At 39.9% G+C, this 22350-nt stretch overlaps 1 protein-coding gene across 3 annotated transcripts; it reads left to right on the forward strand.

The window, feature by feature from the left end:
- The first annotated feature begins 472 nt into the window (after positions 1-472).
- Positions 473-13675, forward strand: LOC133387338 (uncharacterized). 3 transcript variants are annotated; one of them, XM_061631909.1, is made up of 5 exons: positions 473-858; positions 2104-2223; positions 4546-5096; positions 9587-9751; positions 10448-13675. In XM_061631909.1, exons 3-5 carry the CDS (start codon positions 4592-4594, stop codon positions 10678-10680), a joined length of 903 nt encoding a protein of 300 aa, XP_061487893.1. In that variant the 5' UTR covers positions 473-858; positions 2104-2223; positions 4546-4591; the 3' UTR covers positions 10681-13675. The 3 variants fall into 3 exon arrangements, with proteins under 3 accessions (XP_061487893.1, XP_061487891.1, XP_061487892.1); XM_061631907.1 differs by having other exon boundaries at positions 474-858; positions 2104-2257; XM_061631908.1 differs by having other exon boundaries at positions 474-837; positions 2104-2257.
- The last annotated feature ends 8675 nt before the right edge of the window (positions 13676-22350 follow it).

Here is a 22350-nt window from a genome sequence, read left to right on the forward strand (position 1 = left end):
AGGGAGTTGGGGAGGAGAAAGGGACAGTAAGGAGGAATAGCAGCTTGCACTCTGTACTGAGCAAGAATATACTGTATACAAGGGATGCTGCCAGATTGCTCCTCATATTGATTATGGGCAAGATTAAGAACTTCCAATTCAGGAGGAATTGTTCCTGCACCACAACTGGGACTTGACAGATATTAGTAGATTCTGGTTCTGGCTGGACACTTCCACAATCTTTGTACGTGTACCACTATTAACATAATGTTCCAGTATCCACTCCAGGAAAAAGCACACCCTTGCTTTGGATCCAATGCAGAGCCAAGAATCAGGCATGGGTTAGACCAGTTTTAATTTCTTGCCAGCAGTATCACAGATCACAGGTTAATTATTCACTTGCTATGTGAATCATTGAACAGTTTTTACAGGCCCAACTGGTTAATGATTTGAACACATTCACTTTCTGATTGTGAATGTGAGGTGAGTATTGTTCCGAGAACTTGGTAGAAGATGCATAAATCCACTATTTTCTGAGGGACTGATACTAGAAAATAGTAATGGTGTGGCACTGGAATTGTGGCAGTGACTACTGATCCAGAAGTATGATTGTTCTTTTTTCTCCATAACTGAGAGGATTGACAGTTTCTAGTCCAAGGAAGATATCCAGCCAATGCATAAACAGCCGAGTGTGTCAAACAAGTTTCATTTTCAAGACTTCATTTCTACTTCCTCATGAATAGTCTGTTTTTGCTATTGTAGTTTACAAACAGAATTACAAGGCTATGGCAAAACTGGGAAGGGTCATCTAGAAGGTTTTTGTCTAGTCTCTTTATCTCTGCAACCCAAGGGCCTCTGGTAAGCTAGATTACATTTGTGGTGAGTTACTGCAGACTTTCTACTATTGCTATATCACAAAACAAACTACTGATGAGAAATTCCAGAGGGGGAGCTATGTTGACGGACAGGGGGAATGACATGAGTAATACATGTATAATGGTTTCATAGACTAATAGAGGCCACTTTGTCAGATGCATGAACTGTTATCTTTAGTGGTTGGGAAACAGACAAGAGGTTTTTTTTCCAGAGAACTGAAAGTGGTATGATAGAGGTGTGAATGCTTGTGGTGTGTATACTTGATCCTTCTGTTGCATCTCTGTCCAAACAGATTTTGTAGATATGATTGTTAAGATGACCAAGGAAAAGGCAAAAATCTAGGAATAATTAGAAGACATGGAATGAACATCTAAAATGACAATTCCAAATGGGGAAGAATAGAAAGCTGAGAAATCCATTTTATATGGCTTAACAAATGGGCACTGGCAATCCATGCGACCAATGCTATGTGGTACATCTGCAGGCAATAGCCATTGTGGTTTGGTTGGCCTTCTTCTTGTTCAGGGACGGTTAATGCATAGCCCCTCCAGATATTGTTAGACTACAACTCCTATCACTTCTGACTACTAGCCATGCTGGCAAGGGCTGATGGGAGTTGTAGTCTAATGCCATCTGGGGGAAAAAGGTTAGCCACCCCTACTCTAGTTATTTGCACTGTTTCTGTGCAGATCATGTATCTAAATTTATTCTATTTTTTAAAGTTACTGTGATGCAAGTATAATGTGATTTCTTTTTCTTTCTCTGCTTCTCTTCCCTAGCTGGCTAGGGCCTGCTCAGTTTGCCATAGCTGCACAAGCCAGCCCCTTCCTTGTCCTCAACTGCCAACTGCGGGGCAACTAGGCTCCTTGGGACTACGCAGCTTGCCCACAGCTGCACAGGTGGCAGGGCACGTAACCCCTGAGCCACTCTCTGGGGGGGGTGATCTTTAGCTGGCCCTTGACACCCAGGAGACATGAGCAGGGATTTGAACTCACAGGCTCTGGACTCCCAGCCAGTCTCTCCTCCCCACTGTGCTATACCAGCTGTATTTATAAACATTAGAAAAATTGTGTCTGAAAAGTTGCAGATACTATTTTATTGATAACACTTGTCAATTAATGTTTTACTGAAATGCTATCTTATACACAAACATTATTTCCTCTTGAGTTTCCCAACTATATTGAAATGAGTCGAGCCCAACCTAGCCAATAATTGTTCTGCATGACTAATCTTAGAACTCTTTCATAGTTTCCTGTTACTATAGAGATCTCCATGGGCTTTGCCCAACCCTGCATTGAACATATCCCAAGTAACTAAACAAACAGAAACATGCCAAGGCAAAGTATCTGTCACTCTGAAGAGCTACCAGTAAGTACGACCATCAATACCTTCTTCATCTTTGGTGAGTTTCAAGAGATTTATTTGGATTTCTATTATTACAAACATACATAAACCTCTATAGAATTTGCATTATCTGTGCCTGTATTCAGAAACACAATTGTTAAAAATATTCTTTGGAAGCATAAATGGGTTAAGCATAACTATTCTATCTTAAATAGGGCATTTCCAGATATGCTTGAATATGCTTTTTTATACCCTGTTCTGAGTTAAACTATGGTTTGCTGTTTCACACAAAGATTGTGTGGTCTGTTTCAAATTTATGACAATGACTTCAAGAGAAACTGAAGGGGTATTGTTTAGGTAGGGGAGAAGGAGCATCCATGGCTTCAGATCACAAGCAATCAGTTTAATGAATGCCATTTTCTCTGCCCTAAAACTAGATAAATACCCCATCCCTAAGCTGAGATGTCACCCCCGAGAAAGTGTGTGTATATATTAGGGGTGTGCAGTGCTTTGGATGAATCATAAATCATAGGCTGAACACTGGGGGGATTCTGGGCTTGTCCAAAGTGAAGCAGGAGCTGCACAAGGCACCCCAGGTTGAAGTGGGAACTTCCTGAAATGCCTCATGGCTTTGGGTGCCAATAAATCCCCTACAGACGAGTGTATTCTAAAATAGAAATTGATTATCTCTAAGCTTATCTTGTAAGAAAAAAGCAGGGTGGGAGGTGGGTAGGGGAGTGAAGGATGAAGTAGAGCAAATGGTAAGATGGGAATCACTGTTGCGTGATTAAGCTTGCAGTTGTAATCAGAGGAACCTAGGCACTCCATTTCCAGTGCTTTTGGGGAAGAAAATTTAAGTTTTTTCCCCTGCCTCCAAAATAAATTTTAAAGGTGCCTGGCACATAAATCACTGATTGCTGGTACTTGGAGAGAGCCCTGTGCAGACCTTTGAAGCCCTGATAATCAGATGATTCTCAGTGCTTGCACAGCACTGTGAAGAGCTCTCTCCATGCCATGTGGGCAAAAATGGTCACCTGACATAATTCTGACAGGTGATCGACAGCTGGCAGCACCAACCACCTGTCAAATTTGGCTCATGGGGTGGGGAAGATAAACATTGAGTCCATCAGCTTGATTCAGTTCTCCATCCCTGCTCTAAAGGCTGCCCTTGTAGTAAAGCCATGCATGTGTCTTTCTCAAATTTGGCAGGATCCATCCCCTCAGGAGAATCGGCAATGGAACCGACTGCCTAGGGAGGTGGTGGGATCCCCTTCGCTGGATGTCTTCAAGCAGAGGCTGGACAGCTATCTGCGGGAGATGCTCTAGCTGTGGATTTTCTGCTATGAGCAGGGGGTTGGACTCAATGGCCTACAAGGCCCCTTCCAACTCTATGATTCTATGATTCTAATCTACCATGCTTTCAAATTTCATCCAATTCTGTGAAAAAATAAAAAAGTTATAAATATTCCCCTTAAAAAAAAAAAGTTAAAGGTGCCCAGCACAAAAAATGCTTGACAAATTTGCCTATGATATGGCAGGATTATTGTGCTCCAGATGGGCTACCATGCTAGTCAAAGGGGGGAAATAACAATAACAACAATAAATAATAATATAGAAAGCAGCTTTTAAAAAAAATCCTAATAGTGAAGAGAGAGAGAGTGTGTGTGTGTGTGGTGTGTGTGTGTGTGTGTGTGTATGGGTGGACTGTTTTCCAATGCACTCACTCTTATGACTGGTGCACACCCCCAAATAATAAATAAATATGCAGACACATGTACATATATAAAAACATGAATCAGGTAACATACCAGTTTCTTTGATTTTACATAGCACTATGTCATATAGGCAGTGTGCTAAAAAGCAATGTTGTATGTTAATTAAGTCTGCCATTAAGGCTGCATTGCTGTACTGGAATAAGTCCTACTGAAATCAATTGGATTCTTGAAGAAACATGCAGAGGATTGCACTGTTAATCACTAACCATCAATTAAACTGGAGTTGCCTTCAGTAGAACACTACCCACCCGAAGGGGGTGGATACAAAATGGACCAATTTTTGGTCTAATTGGCCAGAATAGTAGTTTGAAACATTGTAGTTTGATATATAGTAATCATTTGTGAACCTCAAATTTGTAACAACATTACTAAATAGTATATGAGACTTTCTACATGCTGTAGAACAGAGCATGTCAGGGAAGGACTTCTGGGCAGACATCTAGAGCCCCAATCAGGTGAAGGAAAATAAATTTAAGGCCTTCAGTTCTTTTCCACCTCTAAGTGCTCCTACAGAGATACCAAGCTGAAGAAGTTTTAATGACTTTGTTGTTTTAAAAATATATTTCCACAGGTAAAAAAGGTAATGCACATTGACAGGGGAAAACAAACAACTTGTAATGGACAAAAGAACATACCATGTTTGCCTTGTAGTCTCTATCATAGTGCAGGCAGTTCCACTTCAGGTTACAGACTACTTGCCATTAAGGAATGAAGACATGCCAAACAAAGTGACCACTCATGAAGCAAGAACTGCTATCACATCCAGGACTGGAAGGCCGACCATATCCAGTAAAGCAGGCAACTTCACTATATTGTATAATACAAGTAACAGCTGGAATACATTTGCCACAACAGTGAAAACTACCAACTTTCCTACACCTCCACAAAGCACCCATTCTCCTCATACAGAAGGTAGCAGTCCATCAGATATCACTGCTGAAACCCAAACTGAGATGACAATTACAACTGAGTCATTCTTCAGTAATTCTACATATCAAGCCACTGTTAAAGATTTCAAAGTCACAACTCCAGCTATCATATTAAAACCGACCATGCAACCCTCTAGAACTGCACCACTAATCAGCAAGGTCTTGCTTTCAGTTTCAGCAGTTCAGTTTCCAGGTAGGTCTGACAGTGGGCAAACTATGTTACAGGCAAACATATGGTTGTTGTTGCTGTTGTATGTTTAAAGTGAAAAGCCATGTTAGAGCAGAGAAGTGGCAGGGGAGAGGATGCTTGAATCCTTTCCCTGTCTGCTTTTTATCTGCTCCAAATCCCTTCACTCCTACTTTTTCCCCACTGGGTTCCAAAAACATGTTTGCCCTTAGGAAAAGATATTGCTGTGTCATACCATCAGAGTACAAGGATATCTTGGAATAGCATTTACCTTCCTTTATATGCATGTTAGAAGAGTGGAGAAAAGTTATTATTCAATATTGAGAATAGCACATGAAGAAAGCATATTAACCAATAACCAAGCTATTTTAGTAGTGTTGGGAATGCCCTCAAATGCTGTAATCCAAAATGCACTAATCTAGAAAGTAAGTTCCACTAACACTGATTGGACAAACATCTGAGTAAATGTGCTTTGGGAATGAGGCAAAAGGGTAGGACTGGGGTGCAATTGACCTTATTGTCAATAATGTTGTGTAAAATGAACTATTTTCAGCAACGTTTGGCTTCCTGTGCCATTTTGTGTCCTCTGTAAGGGAAGCATATAATTGACACAACCCTGCTGGAAATAATTCACTAATAGGCAAAAAACCTTGCGGTTTAAGAATGCACCTATAGCCCACAGATATTTCTACCAAACTTTAAAAAGCAGGGAAATTGGGCAGCTATAGTGAATGCACCAGGGGAGCAGGAGACCTGAACTCCTCTCTGAGATATTGTACTGCCCTACAAAGTTGTCAAAATGCAAACACCATTTGGGTTGGTCTTTCACAGTCCAATCCACTTGCTGTGTAGCTTGGAAGAATTTGGTAACATGTGCCTCTGAGCATATGGTGAGTGGTGGCAACACCTGCCATCTCCAAAGATGGAGAATTATATTTTTGTAGTTTGTTGGTGTTCTTCTTACTTTGCTTCTTTCCTGTGTTACTAATGTTTCTACAGAGAATCTGAACTAGAAAATTTTATTTCCCTCTTTATTCATCCTAGAAATCTGTGTCAAATTTATTTTTATTAATTTCAAAGCCTTTTTATTAGTCATTGTCATGTGATGGTGAAGACAGCCTTTTTTGTTTCAAACTGGAGGTTATGGTCTATTTCTATTTTGGGTGCATTAACAGTTGGACCTGAAACTGAAGTTCAATGTAAAATCAGACTGATTCCAATATGCTGCTACTTTAGCAATGACTCTAGCTGTTGGAAAAAAGAGGATGCATATATATAAACCACGTTATTTAAGGCAAGGTGTTCACAATCAATTAAAAACATAGAGCACACCTAGAATTTTGCTAGAATATATTTCACCTCCCACTGTTTTATCTTGTGCAAATAGAGAGACTTCTGAGGTCCACTGGAGACTATTTTGCAGAAGTCAGTGCCATTATTCCACAATTATGTTTGGAGTTTTTTTAGTATAAATTTTGCAAAGTGTTGCTGTACTTCACATATTCATAGAAACAAAAGCAAAAGAAAATGATTTCCTATAGAAAACTTCACTAAAATTGCAAAGTAAATCAGACATATTTAAAGTGACCATCTGAACTATATCAACTGTCTTAATAATGTTGCTTCCTCCCGGCTAAAACAAGATCAGCACAGGACATATCTTCTTTCTATTATTTGGGCTGATTACAGGTGTTGCCACCACTCACCATATGCTCATAGGCATGTTACCAAATTCTTCCAAGCTACACAGCAAGTGGATTGGACTGTGAAAGACCAACCCAAATGGTGTTTGCATTTTGACAACTTTGTAGGGCAGTACAATATCTCAGAGAGGAGTTCAGGTCTCCTGCTCCCCTGGTGCATTCACTATAGCTGCCCAATTTCCCTGCTTTTTAAAGTTTGGTAGAAATATCTGTGGGCTATAGGTACATTCTTAAACCGCAAGGTTTTTTGCCTATTAGTGAATTTCCCTGCTTTTTAATCCGGGAGGTAAGAAATCGGATCCTGTGCAAGTTTGCTGAGAATGGATTGATCATTTGCATGCTTATTAAGTGGGATTTACACACACACACACCAGGCAATCATGCTTAGGATAGGTGAAACTGACCACAGGGGATGGGGAAGGGAGGAGGGGGAGGAGGGAGGGGTGGAAAGGCAGAGGGAAGGACTGGGATGGGAGCAGGCAGGAGGGGGGAAGAAGGACAGATGTGGTTGTTTGCATGTTTATTGAGTTCAGTGGGATTTACTCCCGTGCAATCATGCTTAGGATAGGTAAAACTGACTGGAGGGGAGGGACGGAGGGCTGGAGTGGGCAGGGAAGGAGGAAGAAGGAAGAAGCAAGGAGAAAGGGAGAGGAAAGGGGAAGGACGGAAAAGGCAGGTCTGATCATTTGTATGATTACTGAGTTGAATCGGATATACTCCTATGCAATCATGATTAGGATAGGTAAAACTGACCAGGCTGGGCCTGCCAACCAAGACGTCTTCTGTATCTTTCACAGTTGGGCAGGGGGAAGGGAGAATTCTACCTTGTGGTTTTTCCCATTACAATGTTGCAAGAACACCGGCACTTGGCTGACTTTCTCTTCTCCTAAACATACAGGATCAGTCTCAGACCCTGAACCTGGCAACCCTACCTCCCACCCAAATTTAAAACAAAGCTGTCCCTGGCCACATCCACACCAGGCCTCTATTACACTTTGGACAATCATTATTTATTTATCTATTTATTTAGTGTATTTATATACCGCCCCATAGCCGAAGCTCTCTGGGCGGTTTACAATAACTAAAAACATTAAGAACAAATATACAAATTTAAAAACACATCTTTTAAAAACCATTTAAAACAATTTATCATGGCTTCTCTCAAAGCCATGGCTCAAAGCCAATCATGGCTTCTCTCAAAAGAATCTTGGGAAGTGTAGTTAGTGAAGGGTGCTGACAGTTGCTAGGAGATGCCCTGTTTCTCTCACAGACCTTTAATCAGAGTGGCTGACTGTTAACCATTCTCTCAGGGGAATAGGAGTCTCCTCTCAGCACCCTTCACAAACTACACTTCCCAGGATTCTTCGAGGGAAGCCATGGCTGTCTCAAGTGAAATCAAGTCTGGTGTGGGTGTGGCCCTCTTATTAGCCAAGCCCAGCATCTGTGAGGCTTTTAGAACACTGACAGTTGGTCCTTACTGAGCATGCCCCGCGTTATAATAGGCTTCCAGCCAAAATTTCTTAATTAAAAATCAACCAGGCATTTTTTTAACTTTTAAACTGCAGTAGATGAAGGTCAGAGTATGGGGCAATGTCAGTATCAGGATTACAGGTACTCTGTGAACATGGCTGATTTTTAATGAATTTCAACAGATTATGAGAACTCGCAGAAAAAAGTCCAAAAGGGCTCTGAGTTTTTTTCTCTTTTTAGACTTTGAACTCTCGATTCTCTGACTGTTTTGTGTATCGCCATGAAAATTGACAGGGTTGTTAAGCAAGCGTTTCTGAGTTCAGAACTATAAGTTTGGTAAGGTTTTGTTTTGAAATGAGCTTATGGGAAGCCTCAGAATGGCATGGGGGGATATTTTCCATTTAATATTGCGGAATGTGAAAAATCCTTGCCGGCTATTGTATACAGCCACTCCCCTGGCTGTATAATTCTGCGGTTAACCCAGTGTTAAATTTGAAAATATGAGAAACCCAGTCTCTCTGCAAAAGTTGTCTGATATTCAGAGGATTTGGCACCAGCCCTTTCAATGAAGACAAGATGACTCACACTTCCTGAAAAACATGGACTGTTTTTGTGTGAAGTTGGTAGCCTAAATAGGATCTTCAGTATGCTTAATTCCAGAATCCAAGCTTATCATAAGCTTACCCACAGTAGAGAGGCAGATTGAACCTTTAACACACAATCTCAACCCACACAGTATACAGGATGTATGTCAGTATCTGCTATAGGAGCAAATAAAAAGCTTTGCAGTTTATCTCTATCCACACCTACAGAAATCCTTTAGGCTACAACCTTTGACCCGTCCCTGGCTCCAACTCTTGCCTTGCCCAAGTACCAGATTTGTTTAAAAACAAAAGTTGGCAACTGTTTCTATGTCTAGGTAGGCTGGGGAGATAATAGTCTTTAAGTGACTGAGGTAGTGTACATACATATTTTGCTTCTCCTACTGTTGCCTTTAGTCAGAATAAGTTTTGCAGGTTTTTGAAACTTTACCAGAGGCAAAAGTGTTATATGTAAACACTATGGACAGGAATCCCTTGTTCAAATCATCTTCAGCTCTATCTGATATATATGTATCAAAAAAAGTAGTGAGAGACAATATGCACAAGAGTAGATCAAATGCATGCTTAAAAAAAAAAAAGCCTGGTCTACATCTTAACATTGGCAATAAAACTCCACCTGAAATATTCACTACCCGTTTTAATGCCTGTCTGAACACTGAGGCCCATTTGCACAAAGAGCTTTTAAAAAACAAAGTAAGCTTTCTGTATTGTTTCATTGCAGTGGAAGGAGCTCGTTTGAACAATTCAGAGGCCATCCTAACAATTGGCTTTTCCATTGTTCTTGCACTGACAATTCTCGGATTCATTGTATACATTTTCACTAAATATAGAAAGAGAAGGGATCAGTTTTCCCATCATCCACTCTATGATGCCTCTTCTGAAACAGGTTAGTATATTTTTAATCAAATACCAGCATCATGTACAGGACTAGTGAATGCCTTTTGTGGGGGCCAATACTCAGCCTTTTATCTTTGTTCTTGGTAGCTGGCTGCTGCAGTTCTTGGCCACTTACCAACAGGTCATGGAATGGCACAGCAAATGGTAACAATTTGAAACAGCTCTAAGGATTGCTGTTGCTGCTGTCTCAGCCTAGTAGTAAGATTACCTGTCGGATATAGAGACTGTAGGGAATTTCAAAATAGAAGTAAAATTTCAGGGGCAGGAAATGCATTTATAAGACAATGTGACAATTTGTTGTGGGGAAGGAATACTGCACAAAACACTTCTTTGTACTTACAACAAAGCCCTCTGAGCCTCTTGAGATGCTGCTCTGAAGGGACACTGATCTTTAGGGGGCTTTTTGGCCAGTGTAGGAGATGCACCTCTAGAAAAGGGAACCAGAATATCACATGTGGTGCTTTGGATCTTAGGCAACATATTTAGCTTGACAGTCAGGCCTTTTACTGGGATAATGGCTTCACTGGACATTTTGTACATCCCAATTGGATACTGGCAATTTTCTATGGATATCTCTGAATGATACATTTAAACTGTATTATTGCAAAAGGAAGAATTTAAGTCATGAGCTTGTTTGGATTTACTGTCTTTGCTCAGTAATATAATTTTTCCATATTGTTCACAGTGGACAGATATGCTACCCCAGATGACACACTTGTAATATCAGGAGGCTTATATGATGCACCTAGAATTTATAATTCCAGCATGACAGTGTATGAAGATGATGAGCTTCAAACTGATCAGTTACCATTTAGTGCTCAACCTGGACAATTCAGACTGAAATTTTTGCCTGGTGAAAAAGAAATGGACCTTTCCTCAAGTTATGAAACATTTCAGCTGCCACTAGGGAGCTTATAATTGTTGAGATCTTTTAAAGTGGCTTAAATATCTGAACAACTGTGCTTATGAAGAGTATAATCCAGCTCAATACAAATAAGAAAATAAAATTAAGGAAGTAGGCTTATTTTAAAAACAAAGAATGCTTTCAGCCATTATTTGCTTCACAACAATGAATGGTATTTTATTTCACTGGTAATATGTGCAAAATTAAATAACAAACCTTTTCTGAGTCATTCTTTCACCAACCTTACATTTCTTATTCTTATCTGTTTATATTAACTTACATATGCAAATGAGCATGCAGGAGAGGATTTTCTTCTCTTACCCCTGCTGGTTCTCAGCATAGATTGCAGTGAACTAGATGTCATTGCTTTCAACTACAGCCCTGTGCAAGTCTACCATATATGCACCTAGCTAACCTTTTCCTCTCTAGGGCCCTGTGCAAAAATTACTTTTACTCTAGATCCAGCAAGGGAGAGGATGGGAAGAAAGAGGGCTCTACTGAGCCCTACACTGATTCTTTCCCACACATACAGCTGTACTTGCAGGGGGTAGAACTTGGGGAAGTTTATAATATTTAAATTACTCCAATATTTCCTGCCTTTTCAACAGACTTGGGATACACAATTTTCAAAATAAACGTTACCAGAACAAAATATAACAAAGGTTCAGAATTCAAATATAGTAATGTGTTAAACCATAATTTCTATAATACAAGCAAGTTTATGTAAAAAGTTTTCCAGCTTCTTTCATTTTTTCCCTTCTATCCGTTTTGGAGATTGCTGTCCATCCAGCTTCACGCATCTTTCTCAAAGTTGCAAGTTTTACTGAAGATCCAGGAGTTTTCAGAGGTGGTGGTATTTGAACCTATACACAAAATTGAAAATCTCAATTTTATTAGCATGGCCCTTGTGATATTTATTTTGGCTTTCAGTAAAATTATGAAGATACCTTTTTTGGTGTCGTAACACATAGGCGAGAAGTTTGTGGATAATCCTTATACAGTTTTTTAAACATTTCTTCCTGTGACACGATACTCTTGAAAAGAAAGTAATTTTAAAAAGTAAATAGTAACATCTACATCTTTACTTCGATTTTTCATTACAACAGGGAAAAACTATTTCATTACATACATCCAACTTAAGAATAATGAAAAATATGACTTTTAAAGTGCTAGAGGACGTAGTTTACAGATATTTGTGTGTATTATTATGCTATGCACATATAGAAAGTACTGTGCTAGATGGATTATGTTTGACTTGATATAAGACAGCTTCTTATGCCTTATGTTATTGCTATGCATGTAGGTCCAGGTCCAGGAAATAAAGAGAAGAATGCTGAAAGCTGGGAATAACTAAGAACTGGGGTACAGCCTTAGGTTAGGGTTGTACAAGTTGAAATTTATACAGGATTAGTGGCTATGTTGTCTGCTTTCAGAAGACTGCTTGCTGCAATAGGCTCCGTATGTATATATGTAAACAAACAATTATTACAAGAATGTCATGAATCTCCAGGCCCCTTCATAAAAAGGAAATGCCTATAGCACTGCTTTTAGAACATCTCACTGCTCAGAAAACCGGGGAGCACATAACAATATTATGCAATTCTACAAACAATATTATATTCAATATAATGATATAAAGGAAACTGCAGAAGACTGAATAGACATTGCACACCAACAAAAATAAATTTGTTACTTATATTACTCTACTATGAAATTTCAATAAGAAAGAATTTCCTATAATCATTAGAGTTATCTCTGGGAAACTCTAAATCAGGGAAGGGGACCCTGTAGCCCTAAAGATGCTGTTGGATGTCATCTCCCATCACCCCCAGCTAGCATGGACAATAGTTAGGGATGCTGACAGTTTTGAGCCCAGCAACAACATCTGGACTGCCACAGGTTCCCCATTGCTGCCTTAAATCCTAGGTTTTTTGACATCAAAGAAATTTACCAAACATACAATATGCCCCCCACTCTGGTTTTTTCTATCTTAAAGTTTTTTTGTTCAGACCCATATAACCCTAGTTGCCACTTCATAGATTCCAAGGACATCTGATAAGGCTGTAGCATCTTCTGATCTGGTGAGATAAAATACTTATTTTTGGTGCAGAGGGATAACCCATGGAACCATTTATATGGCGTGCGATCTTGTGTACTGTTATTTGATAAATAGACTGACTCCTATTCCCAGGTCCAAGGACCTAGACTATGGTTCTAGTCTACAGATATAATTAAATTGAAATCACACATTCAGAGGAATTATATCTAAATTAATTCCTTCAGTTTACACCAGATTCTTTGGTTTTTGGGAGATGAATGTCGTCACCATGCCCTACTAGAGTGATTCCCAAGGGCATGTGTTCCACTGTTGGAGAAAAGAATGCTGAACTAGATGGGCCCCTAGTCTGATTCAGCATGGCCACAATGTTAATTATGACAAAAGTTTTGACCATGTTCTAGAAATATAAATTATGAGATGAAGAATAACTGCAATAGTTGAAACTATTTAAAAATAGAGGTTAATAATACATAGATATTATATTCAGTATACATTTTCAGCTACTTCAAAAAATAAAAAGTAATGTCTTTCTTATTTGCAAATTAATACCAGGAGGTCATTGTTCTCAGAGTTATCTGATTGAGTATCCAGTTCTAAGAGAACTTTTCTCTTTTTCTTTGTTCCTTCTTCTGAAAGTTGATTGGTGCTTTCTCTTAGCATTTTATATTTTGGAGGTGTTTTTACAGTGTAAGTCTATGAAATAAACACAATTTTAAGAACTCACATTGCTACTGTAACTTTAACACATTTTTTTAAACAAACCTAGAAACCTAAGGGGATTTGTGGATCTTCCTTGATTGATCAAGTTGAAAAACATTTAGAATGACGAGACAGGAAAATATTTCTCCTAAAGGGATATGTGTAGACCATAAAGGTGTGGTTCCTACAAACATTCTTACAAACATCCCAGAAGACATTTTTGTTATGAAATAAATGCATAGTTACAGTTCTGTGGTTGTGGTGGATTGAATTTTTTTTCTTAGCTAGTGCTGCATATGCAGACGCACCTGGTGGAGCAGAGCTGCAATACTAGCTTCTCTGTAATGATGTCACTGCCGTTTACCAGGAAGGAGAATGGGGAGGTGTAGAAGTCCAGTGCAAGTACACTGCTGCAGGTGCACCCACACTATGCTGACCTCTGTTATTTCACCCCTCTCCCTCCCATTAAGTGGCAGTGACACTTCTTCTGGGAAGTCAGCATTGCAGTTCTACCCCAGCAGATGAACCACTTCTGCGCATATGTGTTACAGGCACCTCTTGGCTGGTGTCCATCATGTCACTAATGGCATAATTCTGCAGCCCTACTATCTGTGTTGAACAATGGGAGCAGAGTATTTTGCTAGTACTGCTGAATCAAGGCCAGTTAATGCTAAAAAATGTTTTCCTCTGTAGCAGCAGAGTACTTAATGAAGCCCTGGTGGATAACATGGAAATGGACTGCCTTCAAGTTGATTCCAACTTATGGTGACCCTATGAATAGGGTTTTCATGGTAAGCAGTATTCAGAGGTGGTTTACCATTGCCTTCCTCTGAGGCTGAGAGGCAGTGACTGGCCCAAGGTCACCCAGTGAGCTTCATGGTTGTGTAGGGATTCAAACTCTGGTCTCCCAGGTTGTAGTCCAACACTCTAACTACTATGCTACACTGGCTCTTGGTGGATAACACAGACCTATAGATTAAAATCTACACTTAAACATGTGACTGTCAGAGGATGGAACCTCTTATCTATACAGCTTGCAAGAATTAAAAGTGACATGCCAAGTTACTGGTTAGCTGAGGATAAAGGAGCTATCAAACCAAAACAAAATGAAGAGATATTGCCCCACTCATTCACTGCAAATTACAAAAAATAATAAATACATAGAACGCTACAATAAAATAATCAGAAAACTGGAAATTAAAGGTAATGTAAGATAACAAAGGTTCGTTTGCTGCTGATCCAGGAGCAGCTGGTGCAGTGGAGTGGTGCCATGCCATCACTCTCCTGGCAGTGGCATCACTGCCACTTATCCAGTAAGCAGCAGAGACACTGCCCCACTCACTCCTGTTCTGATTCTTGTAGTAGTCAACAGAGAACTAAACAGCAAAGTGATTGCTTTCCCTTTGGCTGGAGTATAATGTACAAAATGTCTTAGGAAAGGAGAAGGAATGCTTCCTGATCCTGTGAGAAGCTTTCAGAAGTTTTGTCCTGTAGTCTGCTCATATACAATCCCAAACATGAGACTGGCACAGAAGCCATAAATAACTTGGTTCTGTCATTCATGCAAGGGAACAGCTAGATAAGATACTCAGAGATCCGTCATCAGAACTCCCACAGTGATTACTGTACCGCTGTAAAACTAGCAGAGAGACTGATATATTCATTCTTTTTTTTGTCACATTAGTTTGGAAAAGAAAATGTAAACCAAATCTCTAATTCACAGATCTCATTTACTAAATAATGAGTAAGCACACTGAAATATTTTTATTTTTTTAAAAAGAAAATCTACTTTTTCATACAAAATTAAAGTGTGAAGAGAGGAGAATCTCAAATCAAATTCTGAACAAGTATCTTAGAAAAGAAACAGATAAAATGAAAATGAATATAGTAAGCAACAAACCTTGGTGGGTGTCCAAGGAGACTTCGGTGTGTATTCCAACTTGTTCACATTGACTGGGGTAAAATTTTTGGACACTTTCTTTTTGGAATTAACAGATAGAGAATCTAAGCTACTGGCTGTAGGAGTTTCCAAAAAGGATGTTTGTGTTTTCTACAATTAAATTACGGAAAGAATAAGAACACTGATTCAGAATGAGAATATAACTACCTTGACAACAAATATTGCTAGAAAATGTTACTACTTCACAATGTATGAATCAGGTAATTTATGAAATGACAGTCAAATACAGCAATATAACAAAGTATATTAATTTTGAAGAACAGAATTTGTCACCTTATGTTTTTTTTCTTTTTTAGAAACATCGCCTTTATTTGCTTCTCTTGCTAGGCTTTCCTAGACGGAGGAAAATAGTGCAAGTTTAAAAAAACCTCTGAGCTTTCTATTTTAACCTAATTTTTGATTGCACGAGACAGCTAGATAAGATACTCAGAGATCAGTCATCAGATCTCTCACAGTTGTTTTTAAGAGTTAAAAGCAACTATGAGGGAGCTCCCACTTGAATTGGATTAGATTCATGCACTGTGGGGAGAACATGTTTACCCCACCATCAAAGCTTCTGTTTGTTCCATGAGACAAAAACAAAACAAAACAGCTATCTCTGTTCAACTAATAGTTTCACTATCAAGAATTATGTCAATATAGAAGGGTAAGATTGCAGATTTAAGAATACACTTATAAAGTCATGCATTTCTCTATCTCCTCTCAGACCAGTAATCTTAACATAGGAATATTCATTTTCCGGTTAGTAGGGAATTAGTTTTAAATCCTGGCAGGCCAGGTCTAATATTTACTCCTTCCTGTTCATCACCACTTGATTTGCTGTCTCTGGAATAGAATATAAAAGAGCTTACAAACTGTTCTTGAGATCTAATACTCAATTTACCTGAGGATGATGGATGAAATTCCTGATAGGGATGACATCTCCTACTGGAAGGAACAGGCAGTATCCACTAAAGCTTTTTGCCTCCTCTCCAGGGGGAGGAGTAATTTCTCTCACCAGTCTGACCCTGCCTGCAGTTGGTAATAGTTTGGTCCTCTTGTTCTGTCTTGAACATTTAACTTTTCTTGGTTTTGTGCCTTTCCTATCACGTATTTTCTGAGTTGGTGGTTTTTACTGTGTTTCCTCCTCTTCTCCTTTGGTGTTACTACAGCTTTTGTTATACTGGGTATAATTTTTTTATCTCAATAGAGGAACCGTTTTACTAATCAGAAAGGTGTTTCTCTGGGGGCACTAGACACCAAGTGGGCATTGCCTTTCTCTCCTGTTACTTGAGGCAAAGAGGTAACACTCTGAAGGACGCTCATCTCAGCCCCTCCCACAGAGTTAGTTCACCATTTGGCCAAGCTTGAAAGTATAACACTTACAAACACTAACACGTAACAACACAAAATATTATTGAACATAAAACATAAATTTCTAAATCGACAAGGCCAGTCCCCTGACGCTTCAACATTCACCTGCTGTTTCTTGCCTTCTTTTTCTTTGTAATACGCCACAAGGTGGGCCTTGGCGGTGTCCTAGTGCTCCCAGAGAAACACCTTTCTGGTGAGTAAAATGGCTCCTTCTCCAGTGGGCACCAGGACACCCCCAAGTGGGATGTTCCAAAGCTGATCTTTTGTGGGGGTGGGTACCTGCATTTTAATGATTTGGTAACACCTGCTAAAGAACTTGCCTCCCAAAGGCTGCCTCTACAGAAGCATAAATATCTAACTTATAGTGTTTGGTAAACATATTTGGGTTTGCCCAAGTGGCTGCCCGACAGACCTCTTGGAGAGGTGCATTTGTTAAGTATGCTACAGTGGCAGCTGCTGCTCTTGTTGAATGGTCCACAATACCAGATGGTGGTGACAAATGCAGAGAACAATACACTAAAGCAATGCACCCTTTAATCAATCTTGCCAAAATGCACGAATAAGCCTTCTTTCCTAAACTAGCTGGATGGAATGAGACAAATAAAGAATCTCTTTGTCTGATTGGCCTCATCCTATTAATATATATATTTAATGCTCTCTGCACATGCAAAAAATGCCATGTGTGTTCCAGAACATGTAATGGTGATTGGCAAAAGTTAGGCAAAATTAATTCCTGCCGGTGGTGAAATGCTGTGTTTACATTTGGAATAAAAGCAGGATCAATTTGAAGTATCACTCTGACCTTGAGAAATATACAAAGAAGCTTTGCCACTGACAATGCTTCTAATTTTGCTATTCAATTTGCTGATGTCATAGCTACTAAGAACAACACTTTATACGACATTGTTCACAGAGTAGAAGATGCTAATGGTTCAAAAGGCAGTTTCTGGAGTACTGACAACACTTTATGCAAATCTAGTTTTGGAAAATGATGAACAGGTGCAGAGGTCAAGGTTGCCCCTCTTGGAAACTGTTTCCCAACATCACCCAATGACTCAGAGACTTGGAGAGCACTGTTGCCAATGCTGGTGCTTGTCTGCTCAGTGTATTTAGTTTCAAACCCTGCTTCAGACTGTTGTGTAAAAAAGATAACAGTTCAGCAGTGCCCACCTTCCATGTTCTTACAAGATTTTTGTTGCACCAGCATAAGAAAACAATCCAGGTGTACTGATAGTTTCTTACTGTGAACAATCTTTGGGAAGCCAATACCGTGTTAACCACTTCTGGTGCCAAACCTGCTTTCAATAGCTTTCTCCACTCAGACTCCATGCAGTTAAGATCAACTGTTCTAGATTGGGATGTTTCAGAGGCCCCTGTAAAAGCAGATCTGGATGAAGAGGGAGAAACCATGGAAGCTCCACAGCTAGGTTGATCAATTCTGAAAACCAGTCTCCTTGGCCAATATGGGGTAAGCAGAATGTCATTGGCTCTCTCTAGCCTCACTTTCTTCAACTCTCAAGCCAACAGTGGAATTGGTGGAAAAATGTAAAGTATTATTGTTAGCCATGAAGAATTCAATCCGTCTACTCCTCCAACAACCAATGATAAGTACTTCATTCAGTACCTCTGTAGCTCATGATTAACATCAGAAGCAAAAAGATCCACATCCATTCTTCCAAACCATCTGCAGAGCCATTTGAACCCATCCTTGTGGAGTAGCCACTTACCTGGCAACACATCCTGTCAGTTCAGCCAGTCTGCTTGTATATTGTCCACACACACACATGGATATAATCTGCTGCCAGAGATTTCAAACATCTCTCCCCACTGGCTAACAGTTTTGATGTTTCCTGATGGAGAACCTGTGATTTTGTTCCTCCTTGACAAATGATAAACACCTTCACTGAATTGTTTTCTGTTCTCAACATCACTCGCTTGAGGCCAAGTAGAGGCATGAAATGTTGCAGTGCCAGTTGTGCAGCCCTGAACTCTAGTAATTTTATGCTTTGTTTTACTTTCTGAGATGACCATGCTTGCCCCTTCATTGGGCACCCCAACCTTTTAGGCTTGTGTCTGTGTCAACACCTCCCTTTATGGATCCTTCAGAGGTGGACCTCTGTGTAAATTACAGTCCTTTGTCCACCATCTTAGAGCTACTCGCAACTGCACTATCAAGAAACCTGTAGATATTTGGAGTGCGCTATTTGCATTTGATAAGGCAGAAGCACCCACTGCAAAGGACAAGTGGCATCTGGCCCATGGTGTAACTTGGATGGGAAAAACTAACATCCCTAAGACCTTTGCTAAGGTCATGAGATCCTCTGATGTTTTCCTCAGCAATAGTTGAATGGCCACCTTTATGTTCTCCACCCTTTCCTCTGAAACAGATATTGTCTCCTGTATCTATCATTTTCCTCAGATACTGCAACTGTTATGCTGAGGTCAGATAACACTTTGTGGTGTTTACAAGGAACCCGTGGTCCTTGAGAGCTGCTAGGGTTACATGAATGTCCTGATACTCTGATTCTATTAACTTTAAATGAATCAATATATCATCTAAGTATGGATACAGGTGCATACCCTCTTGAAGTAGATGAGCCACAAGGGTCAGCATTATATTTGTGAAGACCTTTGGGGCTCACCCCAAACCGAAGGACATTGCTCTGTACTGGTAATGTTGGTTGCCATGAGTGAAATGAAGGTACTTGCAGTGCTCAGGATGAATCAGCACATGGAGGTAAGTTTCAGTCAAATCTATGTAGACCAAATACTCCTGAAGTTGCAGTGCTTCCCTTATTGAAACTGTTTCCATGCAAAATGTTAAATAATTATTGAATCTGTTCAAGAATTTCAGGTCCAAAATGGCCCTCTATGTCACCACTTTCTTTGGCACAATAAAGAGCAAAGAGTAAATGCCACAGAACTTCTGGTTTTACTGGACTGGTTCTATAGCCGTTATCTTCAGCAGATGATCTATTGCCTCCTGAACTAGCCAATGCTTCTCTGGATCCAAAGAAATTGGTGATGATACAAATCTACTTGGAAGTAGAAACTAAAATTCTATTTGATACCTGTGTCACAGCACATCCTTGACCCAATGTTCTGATGTTGTTGCATCCCACCATTGAGCAAAGTGTACTAGCCTTACTGGAATTTGGAAAAAGTCAGAATTGCCTTTGTTGCTTTCCACCTCTGTTGGTGGTAACTGAACCTGCAAATCTTGATCCTGATTGCTGCTGGTTGCAAGTCTGAAATCTGGACTGACCTCTGACTGACCTGAGTAATTTCACCTTCTTCTACCAAATCTTGACAGATGGTAAGTCTGATATGGCTGGTAACAATGAAAGGAACACCTGTCATCCCTTCTTTGGTTTGTAACTGGCATTACCTTCTTCACCTTTGTCTCAGCTAAAACATCCTTCAAGACATCCTCACTTCGTGCTTGCATATGGCCCTGTTGCTAGCAACACATGAGAATTATCATCTGCTTGCCAATGGCGAAGTCACAAAATGCATCTAGCCACCACTTCAGCTGCCATGGCTCTGGCTGCAAACTGTGTCACATCCATTGTAGCATCAGCAATATATGCCTCTGCTGTAGAAAACTTCAGAATGGTTTTCGTGAGTCTCTCTGGATCTTGATCCAGATTGTCCAAGACTTCATCTAACCACAATAAAGCTGCCCATGAAAACACAGAAGCTGCACATGAAACACGTATGGCTAATGCTGTAGTCTCATTAACCTTTTTGAATGCCAAATCTAACTTATGTTCTGTGAGATCCTTCAGAACAGCAACTCCATCTCTAGAAAGGAAATTTCTGGATACTAGAGCAAAAATACTAGAGCATCAGTTGCCAGAGTCTTCAACTGTTCCATGAACTCTGGATCTAAAAGATACAACTTATTAGCACAGGATGCCGGAGAGTCCCATTCTGATTTCACTAATTTTTTAAGAAGTGATGGCACTTTGACCACCTTGTTGTTTTGTTTCTGGAAGCACAGTGACTCCCCTAGATGTGGAAGGTGCCAGCTCATTAGTTATGTCCTTAAAAGCTAATGCGGCCACAGCCTTGCACAGCAAAGGCATGTAATGAGCCTTTGACTGAAGTTGATTGTTCTTCCACCTTTGACGCATCACTCCATTCCTCTATCTCTTCCTCCAATGAGGCAACTGAAACATTACACAGTCTGTTGCACATCAGTGTTTTTCTGCCAGACCTCTGAGTTCACAACCTATGTGCTCTACCTCATGACACATCATGTGGGTCTGCTGAGACATTTGAGTGCACTCACTGCAGCCCTTGTTGCTCATTAGCACCATTAGCTGACTGATTCAAATTAGTAATGTGTGGAATGTAATTATGTATTCATTACTGCAGGATCTGAATGTGAGAATTGTTGTGCTTGCATAGGAACTACTGGAAAACAATGGCAAATGCAGCTAGCTCTGCAGAAATATCAGCCACCAGAGCTCTTCTAATGTAATTTAATGCATCATAGCTTAATGTTAAAGGTTCCACCAGCTGAAATACCGGATTGAGACATGCGATGGCAGCAGAGACTATATTATCTGCCTGCAATAAATCTTTGTGCTGTTGTTGCTGATTTTAACCAGATGTGGCAGCATAACCCAAGAAGAGCCCTACAAATCAAAGGGTTACCTAGTCCAGCATTCTGTTCTCACTGTAGCCAGCCAGATGTCTATAGGAAGCTCACAAGCAAGGTATGAGAATAATAGCCCTCTCCTGTTCATAATCACCAGCAACTGATATTCAGTGGCATGGTGCCTTGAGTATTGGAGGTAATATAGTCGTCATGACTAGTAGCCATTAATAGTCTTTTCCTCCACGAAGTTACCTTTTAAAGCCATCTGACTTATAAGGCCATCACTTTATCTTGTGGTAGTAAATTTCATAGTTTTACCTATACACTGTGTGAAAAATATTCCAATATTTAGCTTCATTGGATGACCCCAGGTTTTGGTGTTGATTTATTTTATTCCATTTATGAATCTCTTCCTATGAAATATCTTAAAGAGAGGGAACAATAAGAACATCAACAAGAAAGATAGGATATAAAACAAATTCATATATAAAAACTCTTTCAGAACTAATATGGATACAGGCTCCACTTAAAAGTCCTGTTGAAAAAGGAAGATCTTCAGTAGTCACCAAAAAGACAATAGAGACGGTGCCTGTCTGATGTGTAATGGCAGGGGATGGGGGGCGTTCCGTAGGGTAGGTGCCACTACACTAAAAGCCCAACTCCTACATCATATAGAATCTACCTTTTTTATTTTCTTGCCTCTAAAAAGCAATGGTCCAGGTTTAAAAAAATGAATTTGCCTTGTACTAGGACAGAAATGCAGGATACTCGCTATATTTCATCAGATGAAGAGGTTTCCACAAACAAAGAGAGGCATTCTCGTCTTGGGGAGGATAACCTGGATGATACACTAGAATATGATTTTTCTGGCCCTGCTTTGAGACCGGAAAAGTTTAAGGAACTGCAAACAAAGGATAGTGGTTTACTGGCCAATCAGGATACTTGCCATGATGTTGAAGCCAAAGCTGAAGAGGCACCAGACTCCATGCTAAGGGCAGAGTCTGTCC

Source organism: Rhineura floridana, chromosome 6 (assembly GCF_030035675.1).
Source record: "Rhineura floridana isolate rRhiFlo1 chromosome 6, rRhiFlo1.hap2, whole genome shotgun sequence".
NCBI lineage: Eukaryota > Metazoa > Chordata > Lepidosauria > Squamata > Rhineuridae > Rhineura > Rhineura floridana.